The sequence below is a fragment of the Patiria miniata genome, unplaced genomic scaffold (genome assembly GCF_015706575.1).
Source record: "Patiria miniata isolate m_02_andy unplaced genomic scaffold, ASM1570657v1 HiC_scaffold_20, whole genome shotgun sequence".
In the NCBI taxonomy this organism is placed as follows: domain Eukaryota; kingdom Metazoa; phylum Echinodermata; class Asteroidea; order Valvatida; family Asterinidae; genus Patiria; species Patiria miniata.
The window spans coordinates 16,481,800-16,499,192 of NW_024037059.1; the positions used below are offsets into that span (position 1 = coordinate 16,481,800).

The 17,393-nt window shown below is 40.6% G+C and overlaps 2 protein-coding genes across 2 annotated transcripts; one reads left to right on the top strand and one right to left on the bottom strand.

Moving 5' to 3' along the window:
* Positions 1-864: 864 nt before the first annotated feature.
* On the top strand, positions 865-7,095 carry LOC119727599 (sequestosome-1-like). The gene is made up of 8 exons (XM_038199547.1): positions 865-1,096; positions 1,660-1,851; positions 2,715-2,810; positions 3,108-3,346; positions 3,813-4,092; positions 4,320-4,657; positions 4,958-5,141; positions 5,322-7,095. The coding sequence occupies exons 2-8, from the start codon at positions 1,680-1,682 to the stop codon at positions 5,534-5,536; spliced, it is 1,524 nt and encodes a 507-aa protein (XP_038055475.1). The 5' UTR covers positions 865-1,096; positions 1,660-1,679; the 3' UTR covers positions 5,537-7,095.
* Positions 7,096-7,313: 218 nt separating this feature from the next.
* Positions 7,314-16,402, bottom strand: LOC119727600 (tetratricopeptide repeat protein 29-like). Its single transcript, XM_038199548.1, has 10 exons — positions 16,215-16,402; positions 12,699-12,946; positions 12,346-12,569; positions 11,309-11,494; positions 10,773-10,994; positions 10,397-10,482; positions 9,672-9,763; positions 9,330-9,453; positions 8,516-8,741; positions 7,314-8,178 (listed from the first exon to the last, which is right to left on the bottom strand). The coding sequence occupies exons 2-10, from the start codon at positions 12,923-12,925 to the stop codon at positions 8,162-8,164; spliced, it is 1,404 nt and encodes a 467-aa protein (XP_038055476.1). The 5' UTR covers positions 12,926-12,946; positions 16,215-16,402; the 3' UTR covers positions 7,314-8,161.
* Positions 16,403-17,393: the final 991 nt, after the last annotated feature.

Genomic DNA, 17,393 nt, shown 5'->3' on the forward strand with positions numbered 1-17,393 from the left:
CAGGGGAACGTACAGGGGAACGTACCAATTTACACCCAAATAAGTGATCCCCAAAAGTCATGACACCCCCCCCCCCGCTCCCTCCTCCACATTGACCATCCCCTCCGTCGTCAATTAAACACTCTGCCATTAAGCTTGTCCCCCCTGTGAAGGTCTCAAAAAGTCAGCTTTCCGCTGTTGATGACATTATTAGGAACAGCTCGTAATTAATATGCCATTAAATTAAATTTCTTTGTTTTGTTCTTGCTTAGTTTGTGTGTGGGTTTATTTTTAATTTTTAAAATGTAATTATTAAAACAAACATGTTGATAGTTGTGGCAATTATAATTTATTAAAGGGATATATCCAAGTGATAAATTTCATGTATCGGTCACTGTCAACTTGTTTTTAACATCATTAACCATAATTTTATGCAAGCGATTTTTGCAAAAAATAAGTCAAGAATTTTTTTTATTTTGATTGTTAAACAGAAATTGTGTTAAAGTTGCAAAGCATTACTTGTCTATATATCTATGTAAGAGAATGGGAAACACCTTTAAGAACTATCAGCGCTCTCTGCAGTCTGAAACCCTACTCAATGATCGTCCTTTGCAACGTAGTCTGGAGGTACACAAGGAGCCAGTCTAACCTAGATACATCTTACGGCCACGAAAATTCAACAGAGGAATTAAATTTTTTTGTTTCCGATTGAAATTTCAATTTTAATAATCGATTACGCTTACATTAAAGTTTTGATGACTCAATCATCCTATTTCTTTCGAATTCGACATATTTCAAAAGTTAAAAATCACCAAAATGTCGCCCGTCAAAATTAAAACCTCATGGTGATGTAATCGCTATATTTAGAACAGACATCTGTCATGCAAATCGTGTACACACAGGTGATCAAAATATCAACAGAGCTACGTTTTGTAAGACTGTGAGTAGGCATAATTGAAGTCGACATTTTGCGTTCTAGAATATTCGAAACAGTCTTTAAAAGCAGCATCCTTGCCCCCACTGGACATCATTTCTGATTTTCCCAGACGCTAGCTACCATCTGAAATTCGTGAGAGAATACAACTAGTTGAATCGTTCAGTTTTGTTGGAGGAAAACGTAAGTCAACTTTCAAGTCAGCAAGTCATGCAAGTGGTGCATGCAATGCCAATTATTGTGGAGCTAAAATGTATCAATTATGTTTTGTTCATGACTGGTTTTTTTTAACAGGTAGGCCTATGGACTGATAAAAATTTCTTCAAGTTAGTAGTGTTTTTTAAAGAATATTTCAATGTCATATTTTTTTTAAAACAATCATGACAATATATGATGACAGAGAAGATCTTTTAACTCCACTACAGAGAAACACCAGAAAGGCAGAATAATTTTGTTTCCACATTTGCAGGGAAAATGTGTGTGTGATTTTATTACTGATGATACGTCATTCACTGCACTGCAAATGTAGAAATGATTACTAGGCTGGACTGAAAACAATGTAAGATATGAAACACCTGCCAAAAATGATGGATGCAAAATAGTTATGATTAAAATGGCTTTTCTTTCAAAAGAGGTTCAGATGTCTAATTCCAAATCGATTCAAAGTTTTGAAGGCAAAAAAGCCCACAGTATATATGTTTCAAAGGCTTTGTTCTCATTTTTTTGTCATGTGTTTGTCTCAACAGGAAAGTGTAGAAGTTTGACCATGTCTGTGACAGTCAAAGCGTACCTGAAACGCGGCGAGAACGCCAACAAGGAAATCCGGCGTTTCTCTGTGGACCAAGGAGCTGCTTCTAACTATGAGTACATGTCCAAGACCGTAGCTCATGTGTTTCCATCCTTGGGAAACCCTGACAACTTTACATTGGCCTACAAAGGTGTGTTCTCCTAACAAAACCTAAACTAAAATTCCTGGGTGTATAGCCAATATTAAATGACAAGTTGAATTTCCAGTGTGTCTCACTGTCTGTAACTAGAAGTATGGTACAAGTTTTGTTCAGTCTTCAAATTAAGTTTATAATTGGCTTCCAGAAAAATTTAGCCAAATATTTAGAAGGCGATGCAGCAAAAGCAAATTCTTGCGTGGATTGTTGACATAATATCCTTTTACAAGCAATTTGTTTATGATCTCACAATGTTTCATTCGGAAGTTTTCCATGTTGTTTGGCTATCAATAGCCATTTTGTCATGGCTATAAATAGTCTTTTTTATGCAACGTGGCCGAGTATCACTGATGATGCTTGCAAAATAGAAGAGCAGCCATTCTCATGAATATGCATACATTATAATCCTTTCTGCAGGGTTGTATTGGCAATGAGCCAAAGCAAACAAAACCAATCAGACTCAGACAGTGACTCAACCAAATTTGAAAGGCTGCCATTGCTCATGCATAATGTATAGTGTATATGAGCAAAAGTAAACATGATTGGTCAGGTGTTATTGGACTTGTTCAGTTGAATGCAAAGTGAGGCAAAGAATATTGGTAAACAACAGAGTACAATAGGACAATTGTAAATCCAGACGTTACAGACATGGTTCACAATTCAGCTTGCCTGATGGTAAATATTTTTCGGATAAAATTATTATCTCCTTTTAGAATATTATATGCCTCACTGATTTTATTTTTTAAATTATTATTTCATTTTTTTTTTCAGCAGGGCTGAATTATACCTAATTATTATATTTTGTGTACCTAAATATATTTTTCAAATTGTTTCCAAATTTATTTTGTCAAATACAGATTCTGAGAATGACTTGATCACCTTCTCCAGCGATGAGGAGCTTGTGGAGGCACTGGGCCAGATGAGTGAAGATGTGTTCCGCATCTATGTCCGAGGTTAGTAGATATGCTCCTAGTTTCCATCCAAACTGAATTACCTTGTTTTCAAAGAGAGCAACAGAAGCTTGACCTAATATCAGATCACATTGTGAACTTTTTGAAGTTGGCCTGCATTCTCTATTTTTTCAGTCAAAACAGAATTTGCCAACCGCAAGGCCTAATGCCACTCAAGTTGGCAGCTTCAAAATGAGAAAGAAACGTGCATTGTTCTGCCTGTAGCTTATTGTGATATAAGAAACCACTTATTATGATATTTAATCTCAAAAACATTGTTTCTGTTGTTTATTCCTGCAGTGCTCCCAGGCCGTAGAGGTGAGACTAGCACTGACTCAGGCCCCGGGGTCCATGAGGAAGACATCTTCCATCCAGGGGTCATCTGTGATGGCTGTGACTCCCCGATCCGTGGACCGCGCTTCAAGTGCATCGAGTGCCCTGACTACGACCTGTGTAAAGTCTGTGAGGAGAAAGGTCTGCATGAACAGCACCAGTTTGTCAAGTTCCGCCGCCCACAGATAGGCCGCTCTAGATGCGGGGTGAGTTGTGAAACAAAGTCTTACGCTTGTTTTATTTACATCAATGATCTTGACGGATAATACTCATGATTTTGATTTGGCCATCTTAGTTCATGGATCCTTGTCCATTGTTTGGTTATGTTGTTGGTAATGATGTGATGTGTATATTAATGATATCTTATAATAGTTTATGCGGTACCCGCTGCTATGTACATGAGATTCGAACCGGCCAACTGATCCCGTTAGCTCGGTGGTCGAGTGGTAAGACATCTGCACTAGAAAGCAGGAGGTCGTGGGTTCGAGTCCCACCCGAGTGATTTTTTCCATCTTTCACTCGGGAGGTAACACACTGAGTATACAGTGTTTAAACGTCGGTGAAGGGCAAAACCTAATTTGATTTATATCACCCCGACGCAAAATTCCATCTTTTAATGATATGTTGCTATGACAACTAACTAACTTATCTTTTTTCCTATTCTGATGACAGGGATTTGGTTTCCACCCTGGCATGTGGCGTGCATTCGGCCACCCAGGCTGGCGCCACTGGTGGTGGGCGCAGCAGCAGCAACAGCAGCAGCAACAGCAGCAGCCACAGCAGCCGCAGCAGGGGTGTGGTCAGGACAATCCCCAGAACACAGAGGGAGCATCTAACCCTGAGGAGAGTGGCCAGGGTGGGGCTACCCCAGGAGAAGGCCAGGCACCATTCAACCCTGCGAGCTTCCTTCATGACATTGGACAGAGCGTGGCTCAAATGTTGGATCCTCTGGGTAAGAAATCTCATTCTCTTCTTTTGAAATCATGATGACTCCCTGGATGAGAGGCTTTAATCTTCTAGTAACTAGCTAAAATGCTATGTGGTTGTAAGACTTCATTGGCTAGAATATGTGCACAAACGGCATATATTCTGTAAGGAGATAATGAAATACATTGTACTATGTGATGTTTTCCAATTTGTTTTCTAATGACTTTACTTTTGTGTGCATTTCATCAACAGGCATTGATGTTGACATAGATGTGGAGCACGAGGGCCAGCGTCGCAAGTGTGGTGGCACTGGACGCGGCGGGCGCTTCCACAACTGGGGCTACGGACACGGTCCCGGACATCATGGTCACAAACACGGCAAGAAGAAAGGCTGCAAGGGGAAATGGAAGTACTGTGAGTCCAGTGAGGAGGAACAACAGCAGCAACAGACATGGGAGGCAATGCGGGGTGCTGCAGCTGCTGCTGCAGGTGCTGCTGCAGCTGCTAGAGCTGGTGCTGCCACTAACAAGGCTGGTGGAGATGCTGGAAAGTCAGGCAGCCAGAAAGGAGCCAAGGAAAATGAGACCATGGTGAGTGGTATGACTACGATGAGCTGGGGATAGGAAATTGCTGTTACACTTGGTGCATGTTTTGTACTGTACAATCCACTTTGTGAAACAATCATGGCTGAAAGTGGCATCAGTATGCTTTTTTAACGTGAAAGTCATAGCAGGGATTCTACAGATCTCAGGTGTTTAAAAGTATTTCAAATTGTTAAAGCTGAAGAAAAAAAAACGACTTACATTAGAAATCACTTTTACAAACCTGTTGTGGAGCTCATATGAAATACACATTTATTGTCAAATTACGCTTCTGGTTTTGTTTTTCAGGAGACTGACAGTGCTGCTGGAGGTCGTCAGGATGAGCCTGGTTGGACTTTGCTGGATGAATCCAGTTCTAGCCAGTCTGGACCGGGACCATCAGCTCCGCCTGTGACTGGTTCTGATGCCACAGACGAAGCTGTGCAGAATGAAGCTGACAAACTGCAAGATCTGCACATCAGCCCTCATCCAGGTAAACTGGATTCTTTGGAATCAACTAACTTTTAAATGTTTATCACCGCTATCTTACTCAAAACTTCACTGCCATACCCTTTCTTTATTGACATTTTATATGAAGCAATTGTGATGTAAAACCAGGAGGAAAAATTGGTGCTTTGTTGTTCCCTTATTCTCAATTTGTCTTACACCCTAGATGAGCGTATTGCCAATGCCCTGAGCTACATGAAAGCCATGGGATACACTGATGACGGTGGCTGGTTGACTCGCTTGCTGGAGACCAAAGCAGGAGACATCAATCGTGCTCTGGATGCTATCAAGTTTGGTTCACAGCAGCAGCAGCAGCAGCCGCAGCCGCAGCTACAGCAGCCGCAGCCGCAGCCACAGCAGCCTCAGCAGCAGCAGAAGTAATCGTTGGATGGATGGGACCAGCAAGATCAAAGGCATTCAGTGAAAAGAAGACGGGACAAATTATTCTTTACAGTTGTGAAACTTTCGATTTGTGATCTCCCCCCCCCCCCCGTAAAATCAAATAAAATTAATGCACAGCATTGTTTTATGTTGAAACTTTCTTATGAGGATGAAGTAATTATCATGTTAATCATTGTCATGATTAAGTCACCTACATTTTTGAAATTGACATTGAATATTCTGTCAGGCTCGTCTAAAATTTGGAACCTTTAGATTTGGTATTGAAGGCTCCCTAAAAGCAGAAACAGGTACTTCTTGCGTATTAGCAGTCGTCCTTCTACACTTGACATGCTCCTGTTGTCTCCAGTTGTGTACACAAACAGGGCCCAATTTCATGGTTCTTGCTGTTACTGGAAAGGTCGTTGCTTATGTTTGCAGGATACGTTGGCACAGAATTGTGGCAGTTGCTTTGTAAGCATTAAATGGTGGTGTGCCAAATTCTGTAGTTTGCAGAGTCATGGATTTGGGCTCGGGTGGTGTTCTGGGGGTAACATTATAAAGAATCTCCTTCGTATCAGAATAAGCTTAGTTTAAATTCTATTTAAAAAAATCTCGCCCCATTATTGCATTTTTAGATCTAGTATCCTAGATTTTGACCTGGCTGTGTGGATGTTGCACTGAATGCTTTGAGTGAGTAGATCTAGCAGTGAGGTGTGGCAGTATGCTGGATGCATTACTTTTGGCTGGACCGAGTTTTGCATTCTCCTCACTGCTTTCAGTTCATTATCTTGTTAACCATTATATTAATAGCTTGTAGTTTGCTTTTCCATATATACATGTAACAACTAAGTAACAGAGACATTTTGCCACAAATCGTATGTCAGGTTGTGAATTGGTAATCAACTTTGAAATTCTTTTCCGTGAGTTTGTGAGGCATGAAAATTATGCTTGGTTTCCTTAAAATTCTTTACGTCATGAGCTGATATATCAACTTGAAATGGCACCTGCTTAAGATAGCCAGTTTGATGTTACTGCGCATTAGTTCCATATTATAAAAGCAACTTGTTCCATTGTCTCCAAGTTAAGCTCTTGAAATGTTCGCAAACTGCAAAAATCTCATCTGCAACTTGATAGCCTTGTTGTGGTCAATGTGTCTCAGTAAGTTAAGACATTATTATCCCTGAGTATATGCCTAGTAAGTTACGTTGTATCTCTAATGCTATATTCCTTTTGGTGAAATGCTTCCATGTACTATTATCAGCTACATGATAAGTTGTAGAAATATTGCATAGTGGAATAATTATACATGTAGTATGCACTTGATGACATCTGTGAGCTTTAGAATCCCAAGCAAAGTCAGATTCTGTGTTGACCTATTACTGCATGTAGTCAATTAAAGCATGGATACGGGCATAATGCTTATATTTACATTTTTCATTTTGAATGTGAATTTATTCACCCAATGTTGTCAATTGTTTAGCATAAGTTTTCTTTCTGTTTGTTTCATTTAACTTGACCATTTGGTGTAGAATATAGTGCACTTAAAAGGTTACAGCTGATTGCGGGTTATTTGACAGTGGTTGTTTTCGAGTGTTGCAAATACGATTCCATCTGAAACGTTTGAAGTATTTTATTTGAAATATTTATTAACAATTTTTATGATGTATTTTTTATGACTTCAAAGAATTGGGGAATTCTATTTTGATTCTGGATATTTTATGAAGGAAATAAAGACAGGTGAACCAGAGTGAGTAACTGAACAAAATGGCCTCTGAAATTTGTATTCATCATTCTTTCTTTTATTAGATCACAAGAAATATAGTTCCTGGACAGAGAATGGAATGATAGTGGACATTTTTAAACACTGGATGGAATGGCACAAATTGCCTAAAGGCAACCATATGTGATGCATACAAAGCAATGCATGACCTGAAAAACGTTTTGTTGATGGACGGACGCATGAAACAAAAATATATACATTTCTTAATAAAGTACAGTGTATCATCTTTACAAAGATAAAAACTACCATTAAATATACAATTTACTCAACGACTCAAAACCATCAAATTTAAGGGAATACAATGTATTGGTTTGAATAGATTATGAAACTGTAAACCCTATATACAATGTTTATACAATATAACGGAAATCCCCCAAATAACCTGAATTATTAAGCTCCGTTTCTCATCAATATTGTTCTGTAAATCTTAAAAACACAAGTTAAAGTCTTCAGATTTCTTAAAGTATAGGAGGGGGGGGGGGTGTCACATGAACAACTAATCTTCTTGCTCTCTTTAGGAACATATTTTAAAATGAACAGATACAAGAGTGTTAATCCAAGCATTGTTCTTTCGGGACAAGATGACACTCTTTTTAATTTGAATTGGTCTGCTGTCGCTGTACAAAAAGGTACAATCAAACAATCTTGGGAGGGGAAGATTATTGCCTGTCAGGACAGTGGCTTTATTTCTTGTCTCTTACTACAACCTTTGTTCTTGGATGATATTGTTCTTCTTAAGAAACTATAGTTTATCTGTGTTTGTTTAATTCTATCTTTTCTACAAATGGATTGAAATTTAGGGGAATTTAGAAGGAATATACTGTCCAAAAGTTGGCGCTGCTTGATCACTCACTTGGCTCATCTGCAATAAAATGATAAAGACAAGCAAAACTTAGAGAGACGAAAAAACAACAGCAAAATGCCAAGTATGCACGCTACCCAAACATGTTGCCAACACATACAGAAACCATCTACTCAGTACACTAAATATGGTCACTCTTATAAATTTTCAAAAAATTGTTTCGCCAGTTTCAAGGCACAAGTTTTGAATCAAGTGGGAATGTTCACCTACAAACAAGACAAATAAATGCACATATGGTGTACAGAGAGAACGAATAGACTATTTGTAGGGGCTAGGTAGTGGGTGAAACACTGGACTCGTAGTCCAAAGGTCTCAGGTTACAGTCCTATTCACCCACCTTCCTCCTCCGCCATCTGGTCATTCCTGACATCCTTCCAGTCAATCAGTTTCAGCGTATTGGTCTTATCAGGTCTCTCAATCACTCCCATGAATCGACTCAGGGCTCGGTGGGCGTTGGCTATCCCAAACTCCGCCCTCATCGTCTCAAAGAAGACAGGGTTGTCCATACTACGGGCAATGTTGAAGGCACTGCCAAAGTAGTGGGAGGCTTTCTTGTACTTTCCCTGTTCACAAATGTACAACGATAGAATTTCATTACATTTCATTTGTCAGATTTATGTTATACTTCACAGAACCCATAGCAGCTTCCTGTGTAGCTACACTGTTGGCCCCATGGGTTTTTCTCCCTTCAGAGGCATCTGGAGAACGTCCTCATGTAAATAATTATTAGCCCTAAATGGTGCCCTTCACAGTCAAGATCACTTAGTCCCAAGGAACTGGCTTTAATGCAGGGTTCGAAATTAGCGGTAGCCCGCTAGCCAAATGCTAGTCAAAACAGCGGCAGGCTAGTCAAACTATTCCTTAAGTAGCCCGGCTGGCGAGACAAAAAATATTGGGATACGGAAAAGATGAAAGGACAGGAAGAAATAAATCATGAAATTCAGAAATCAAACCTATCAATTCGTGTATGATTTTATCAACTGTTTTAACGGGTTAAGTTATAAGATGTGTTTATTAAAAACACTGACAAAATTGCCTCAGAATAGATGAAAAATCAGTTGGAAATGGGTAAAACTTTAAGGACAACAGCAGTGCTATTTCTTAGGCCCGCCCTCATCATGACAAGTTCTTTGTACAGTCTGCATACTCACCAAGGAATTGTAGATTGCTCCGAGGCAACTGCAGGCATTTCCGTGTGCTGTCAACTGGTTACTCTTCTCAGCAATGTCCTCAAACATCTCCAAGTATCTGACTGCTTCGTCAAGTTTTCCTTGTCTGAAAAAAGATTCGCAGACAGAAATCAGCCGATGAGAGGAGAAACCGTCATAAAATCCATTTGACAATTTTATTTTACATTGGGTGTATAATTGTTTGTTATTAAGCAAGAAAAAAATTGCCTTTCCTGGCAACTCTTTCCAAGTATTCATATTGAGGGGATTACTTCAAATAATATTTAATTATATTTCAAGTGTGAAGAAATCTACGACACTTACTTTTCATATGATTTGGCGATAGCTTCGCAGGCTTTGCCCATACCATCCTGGTCTCCCAACTTCTTACAGATGTCCATGAACCCTGTATGGTACTGGAGAAGAACACGGAAAAGAGGCCTTAAAACAAGGCAAATTTGTGAGTCAAATCAGAGAGTGGGATTAGCCCTTAGTTATCAAGTCAATCTCTGGGTGAGTTTGCTTAGCTCTCCTGGGTCGACTCGGGTTAGCCCCATGGCGTTCGACAAACTCTGACGTCATTTTCACCTGGGTCAGCCACCACAGACTGCGCTCGTGGAGCAAAGTCCGTGGTGGAAATACATTAGACACATAATGTTGTTCATCAAAAAAAGCGGACAAATATGGTAGTTTGACAGCAAAAGAGATCAAGTGGACCAAAACCAACTTTATTTGAAGTCTAAATATAATTATTTATTGATCTCATTGCGACTTGAGAGTCTAAAATTCCAGCCTGACGTTGTTACTTTTTGCGATTCACAAAAAAGCAGTAGACCTCAAAGTAAGACTAAATCTGAAAAGGGCATTTTGTCAATGGCTACAGCCACGGCTACAGACGTCATGTGAGGACCATGATGGCTGAGTTTGAGCGTTAGATTAATACGGCTTTTGTGGCTTACCCGTCTGCCTTTATTTGAGTTGACTTGGGTGAGCTCATTTAAATTGACATACATTTTTGTCTCTACTGATTGTAAGAAATGCAGGATTACCATGAGTGCTGTTTCTGAGTCACCGATGCCTTCGTAGGCGAGACCTAACCTGTAGCTGGCCTCTCCCTCCTTCTGCCCATCTCCACCTGAAATAAGACAATTAATTGTTCTCAATTATGTGTAAAAAAAAGGACATGCAATTACACAAACATGTCCATTTCCGATCAACGCCCTGCTACCCACCCTACCTCAAAAAAGGAAAGCCATATGAGTTCTCTCAAGAACAGCTCTGTACACTTGACTCCTTAATACACAATTCCTACCACAATAGTCTCCTTTCCCACATGTTTCTGCATTTGACACAATTCATCTCTAGCTTATACTGATCATAACTTCTCCTCCTAAGCACTGACAAACGACTCCAGATCATACTCACTTTCTTTAGCCTTCTCAAATGCTTTCAGCAAGTTAGTGATTGCTTCCTGAAGATCCTTGTCCTCTCCTTGCTGGTACGTCTCAGCAATCGTTGTGTACAGCCGCCTGAGATGCTCACAGGCCTCTGAGTGAAGGCTCTGTCCCTCGGCATTTGTCCAGTCAGGGTTCTTGGATGTCAGCTCATCAAAGCTCTCAAAATGCTCGACTGCTTCTTGGTACTCCTCTACAAGTTGGCAACAAGTGAGAAAGGGTTCCACTTTTAACACAGAGTAATACAGGTTGTACCAATAGTTTCGTGTCTTGTACTTGTAAACCGAGAAGTCTGAATCTGGTGTTACATACATGTATACCTAACAGGGATATGTACATATACAGTATGCTCAGGCTAATACAAAGATTGGAATGACCTGAATTGATAAATCTTGTACACAAAATCCTTTTTTTGGGGGGGGGGGTTGTGCTGTATTTTTTTAATCGGAGAAGTGTTTTCTATCAGATTTAGGAGTGTCTCATTGACAATTTTCAACCATGACTTACTTCTCCTCTCGTAAGCACGACCCATGTTACAATGAGCTTCTCCCTCTTTCCTCCTCCCGTCTCCTTTGATCTTCTGTGCCATCTCAAGACACGAGATGAAGAAATGATCTGACAGCCACAGATCCCCTGTGTCTAAGAAGTATTCAGCAAGGAGGTTTCTGGCTGTGAAGACGCCGTCCATGTCATCTGTTAGACAAGACAAATTCAAAGAGACTTATAAGACAATTAGAATTCATCCTTATTGAGATTTTTTGTACAGCATGATATTTTTGTTCGGAAATACAAACTCAAGAAACTCCAAAATTGTTTCACCAATATCTACAGGGTGTCTCAAAAAAAATGTAGCAGTCAAACAATTTTTTTTTCCCGAAGAAACTAAACTGTTTTTTAAAACTACCATGAGATGATAGAGTGTTTCTTTACTCTTAACAGGATTTTTGTTCTGTGTGATATGACCTTTTGTTTCAAAGTTACGGCAAAGCTTGTAAAGACTGTCCAAATCTGTTTGGGCCACTTTCTTCACCTTCTTGGTATGTGAATGCCTTTCATTATATACCAAGTGGCCCAACTTGGAATTCATGTTGTTTCATTTAATTATCTCTAGACTGGGGTGTCCAAGTGAGATGGGATTATTATTATTATTCTGGTTTAATAAAAAAATCCAATGTTTTGCAGCCTTGCAGCTGAATTGCACATGGTTATAAAGACCATTGTGTAGAGAATTTACTACACCTTCAGACTCTATATATAAGTGTTGCAAAAGAGAGTGCTTGTATTTTTATTATTTATCGACTGACTGCTACATTTGTTTAAACACCCTGTATCTTAAAAGTTTGTTATACTCTAAAAATATGAACATTTTTTGCTGATCTTCAAACTAAAGGAACTTCTTCAATATGGGGTTTTACCCTTCACCGTTGTATTTTTATAAAATACGTGGGTGAAGGGCAAACCCCCATATTGAATTTATCATCATGACACCACTTCTGTCTTGATGACTATGGTCACTCGCAAACATTTACTGATAGACCCCATACCTATCCTGAGAGCCAACTCTGCCTCAGTTAATCTCTTCTTCATCTCCTCCAGCTTGGCTTCCTGTTCTGCCAGTAGACGCCGGTCTTGCAGCAGGGAGTCTGGTCCTGCTGCATCTATCTCAGCCTTCTGCTGCTGAACCAAGGCAAAGACCTCTGAGAAGGAGCGATGGAAACCATCCTTTAACATCTCAAGGCACAGGTTGTGAAAGGATGTGTTGCGATACCTGAAGAAGTAAGTAACGCATTAATTACAAATTAAGTAAAACACCAAAAAAACTTTAAAATGTATTTAATGCTTTGTTTATATGAGAAAACAAATTGAAAAGGTGTGTTACTATTCATCAAGTACTTACTTCTGTGTATCAAGTTTTGTCAGGCTCGGCTTCTTGTTCTTCAACAGTTGCTGTTTCATCATGTGTTCTCGCTCCCTCCTGCCCTGGCCTTTCAGCTTGGGTTTGACATATTGATCCTGTGGCCTGGATTTGCTGGGAGGGCTTGGGACTCGGTGCTGTGCAATGGCTTGATCATGGATGGGTGAATGGCCTCCTGTGTTGTGGATGGCTGGCAGTGGCGCAGCCATTTTGGAGAAGTTACTTCAGAACTGAATGAAAGAATGAACATCACTAATCACTCAGTGCTTTTTTACAGGTATTTTTTTATTTTAAGAAAAAGGGCCTAATACGGTGGATTTAAGTTTAAGAAAGGCAACCATGACTCAGACATGTGTCTGTTGTCCATAAAATGGTTCTCACAGTCACAGTACTAGTAATAGGCCCTACTTTCAATAAAATACAAATCCGGCAAAGTCATTAACTTGAAAGAAAAATTAAATCTTGCCTCACAGTAACAATAACATTCAACCAAGCCCACCTTAAATGAAAAGAAACATAACAAAGTTCAGTTCAGTTAGTTATGGAAAATGTTTGCATGTAGGGCCTAGCCTAGGCCCTAATTAATGGGACTCTGCGCAAGTGGCGCCCCATTAGCTGGAGTTACCCAGCCCTGAGTTTTATCATTGGGTTGTCATCTAGGGCTGGAGCGCATTTTTCTCAAAACTTGTAGTATTTGCAAAAAAAAATTGGAAAATGTTCAATTTTGTCCCCGTTACACACTAATTGCAACTGCAACTCACCCCAAACTTGCCTGGAATAACCATTACACAGGTCCTTGAAGTAAAACACGATCCACGATGAAGATTCAGCCTACAATTGCAGTGAAAACAGGAGGAATAACCGCTAACTTGACAACCTTGCTGGATTGGCCAGGACCGCTATTGGTTTGTGCACAAAAAAAATTGTGTACAATGAATGGCGGTCGATTAACAGGCACAGAGAGCGATCGCTGTCAACTACTCGGTTTTGCCGGCTGCGCTGGCTGTTGGCGCATGACGTCACGCGGAAGCGTAACACCCGATGACTGTTTCATGCACTATTGGTTGCGGTTCCAGTACCAAAGCTGTGATGCGACTGGTAAACCTTATACTAGACCCGTGAACGTGGCTTGTAAACTACGCCACGTTCTTATGTCATTTCGAACCTGGCGAACGTGTCCTTCTGACTCCCTCCGTTACACACACTGGACGTTATTTTGCCCATGTAATAAGTACTCACATATGAAGCTGTCTTGAATTCTATTTGTACGTCAAAACTTGCATTTGACGAAAATTGAGGAAAATTCTGGCCCCGGTTCATGAAGTCCGTCCGCTACTGCTAGCTGCCATTTTCTCCCAACTGACGCATGCGCATTGCGTTTTATTTTCGTATGATTCGACGGCTGTTTACTGTCGCAGCTAAAACAGACATCGTTTTAGACAAGTTTCAAGTCCTTTCCTCTCTCACCGCACTGCACGCGGTCGCACGTGCGCCCGCGTGTGTGTGCACACACGTACTGTACACGAGATGAGCCGAGCAGCCAATCGTCTGCGCTGCGGGGGGGGGGGGGGGGGGGGGGGGGGGGTTCGTGGTTGCGACATGAAACAGCCGTCAATCTGTCCAAGCGACTCAGACGCGTCCGGGGTTATTTGTCAGGGTCAGGTTAAAATCTAATTTCTACACGTTCGTATGGGTCTTTACTGATGGGCAAATTTCGTCGAAATTACACAACCGAAACAATCGGACGGGCAAATTTAGATTTCTAGGTGAGTACTCAACACCCATACGGAATTATGTATGTCGGATCGATTTCGCCAGGTTCGAAATGAAACAAGAACGTGGCGTTGTATACAACGCCACGTTCACGGGTCTAACCTTATACTAGTGCATGAAACAGTCATTGGGTCATACGCTTCCGCGTGACGTCATGCGCCAACAGCCAGCGCAGCCGGCAAAAAACGAGTAGTTGACAGCGATCGCTCTCTGTGCCTGTTAATCGACCGCCATTCATTGTACACAATTTTTTTTGTGCACAAACCAATAGGGGTCGCACTAAACAGCGTCAACACAGCGTCAACACATGACAGAAGCGTCAACACACCGTCAACACATCCAAAACACATTCTGAATTGACAAAAAGGGCATATAATTGTGAAACATACAATAAAAGAGAATTTCCATTGGATTGAGTTTCCATTTCGTTGTTAAAAATATCGTATTTTCACGCGAAAAAAATGACCTTAACTTGCACGGCCGTTGTCCGCCATCTTGACTTCGCACAAAGCTTGGACTACACCATTTCAAGTAGGGGTGTGTAGGTAATGACATTATCTTGTCATAAACAACAGAGGGCGCCTTGCTGCAGACTAGACAGAGGGATACCAGATCTGTGTGAGGACTAAGGATCGGAGGAGTGGTAGATCATTATTTTGTGAGTTGTGTTTATGTTTTGGTCTTTGCAGATATTTTTAACACTGGCGACCCCGGCCGCGTCCCTCTCTGTTGGTTTATTGTACAACGCTATCACCCTTTAGAATAATGGTATGGTCCACGCTGCCACTGAGGCAACATGGCGGGTGTTCGGCAGCCATTTCGGAGCGGCACGGAGAGCCAATTTTCTTGAACTAAAAATCGCGATTTTCAGACGTTTAACCTATTGATTTTAAGCACAAATCTTGTTTCTGTCCATACTGTATGGGTTACATACTGCTTTTGTCAATTTTAATGCATTTTGGATGTGTTGACGCTGTGTTGACGCTTTGGAGTGTGTTGACGCTGTGTTGACGCTGTTTAGTATGACCGACCAATAGCGGTCCTGGCCAATCCAGCAAGGTTGTCAAGTTAGCGGTTATTCCTCCTGTTTTCACTGCAATTGTAGGCTGAATCTTCATCGTGGATCGTGTTTTACTTCAAGGACCTGTGTAATGGTTATTCCAGGCAAGTTTGGGGTGAGTTGCAGGTGCAATTAGTGTGTAACGGGGACAAAATTGAACATTTTCCAATTTTTTTTGCAAATACTACAAGTTTTGAGAAAAATGCGCTCCAGCCCTAGATAACAACCCAATGATAAAACTCAGGGCTGGGTAACTCCAGCTAGCGCCCCATAGTTCCTCTACTTTTTAGGGGTTTTTTCAGGTTTTTTTTTCGTTTTTTTTTTTTTTCTTTTCTTTTTTTTTAAATTAAAACTAGGCCTAGGCCTAAATAATTTATTTAGTTTTAATTTAAAAAAAAAATAATATAGATTAATTTTCAACAGAACAGTGAGTGAGTGAGTGACAACATGGTAAAAGTCATTTAAAAGTGGATAGGGAACCCGTTGAACATGTTGAAGTACGATCGCCAAAATAAATGACATCGTCTTTGACAGAACTTAAACAACGAGGGCAGACGCGTTTATTCTACCGCGGTGGGGGCAATTTCGTCGAGAAAGCCTGGGGCGAGTTGACAAGAGCACAAAAAACGAATTGACGTGGCAGTAAAATTCATCTGTTTCCTTACCTTGTCGGACGCAGAAATTAAATACATAAATTGATGAAATATCAAACGTTATATATATGAAGAAAATACAGGCTGGTTGGCTGTCAAATTTTCACATTTTAATTTTATATCATCGTTTTTAGTTCCGCCGACAAGCAAAAATAGCTATCTAGTCGTTATGGTGATTTAGTCTGGACAACAGACATTGACTCGCCTATCTCGCATGCTAGAGGCGGCCGGACTCTAGACCAATTACATAGGTACCATGCTGCGCTTAAACGAATTTGTTTCTAAAACTTGTTTAGTAGATGGGTACCAGACTGACCTAAACTTTGACCAGTCGTTCGATTAGTTTTTGATATCCGCGTACGCGCGCGCACGCGTGCACTACTGAATCTGCTGAATTTAACTTAAACAACTTCGAAAACAAATTGCGAACTTCTTTGTGTGTTCCTTCCTCCATGGTTCCATGGAGGAAGGAACACAAATTGTTGAGTTAGCATGCTCCTTGCTGAGGTCCAGTTTTCTGGAGGGAGCACTCAAAAAGTGTTTTTAACAATATAAAAAGCATTTTGCATTCCACAAATTGGAGGACACCATGGCAAGGGGTGGATTTTTGGGGGGAGGATGCTCCCCCCCCCCAAAAAAAGTATTAACCATTGGCATGGTAATATTGTAGTGAGGCTGGCTTACTTAAGCGCCGACTGTTTAAGGCGGGGCGCGCGGGGAGCGGGGAGGGGCTAATGTGGACGAAAGGAAGCAAGGTAAGCAGTGGTCACCTTTAACTGCGGGATAGATTTAAAAGTGGTAAATTTCTTAAGGTGTGGAGGGCAAAAAGGTGGAAGTTAGCAAATCAAAACATAATAAATTAATTTGATTCGTGTGCGGCGAGCTTTACCGACCTCACTTAGCTGAGCTGACTGAACGCGGGGTTCTAGAATTTAAAAAAAAATCCCACACAAATTGTGTGTTCTCTTTTTCTTTTCTTTCTTGTCTCTATTCATTTGTTACTTAAAAAAAAATCTATTTGATTCAAAGAAAATGTGACGATTAAAGAGTGCTGATATGCATGCAAGTGGTCAGTCAAATAAATAATGTCAACCAAGACTTGTCTTGGCCGAAAAAATTCAACCAATCAGAGATCGCCCTGGCTGAATTACACGACACGTGCTCGAAAATCAGCTGTAAACAAAAACCACA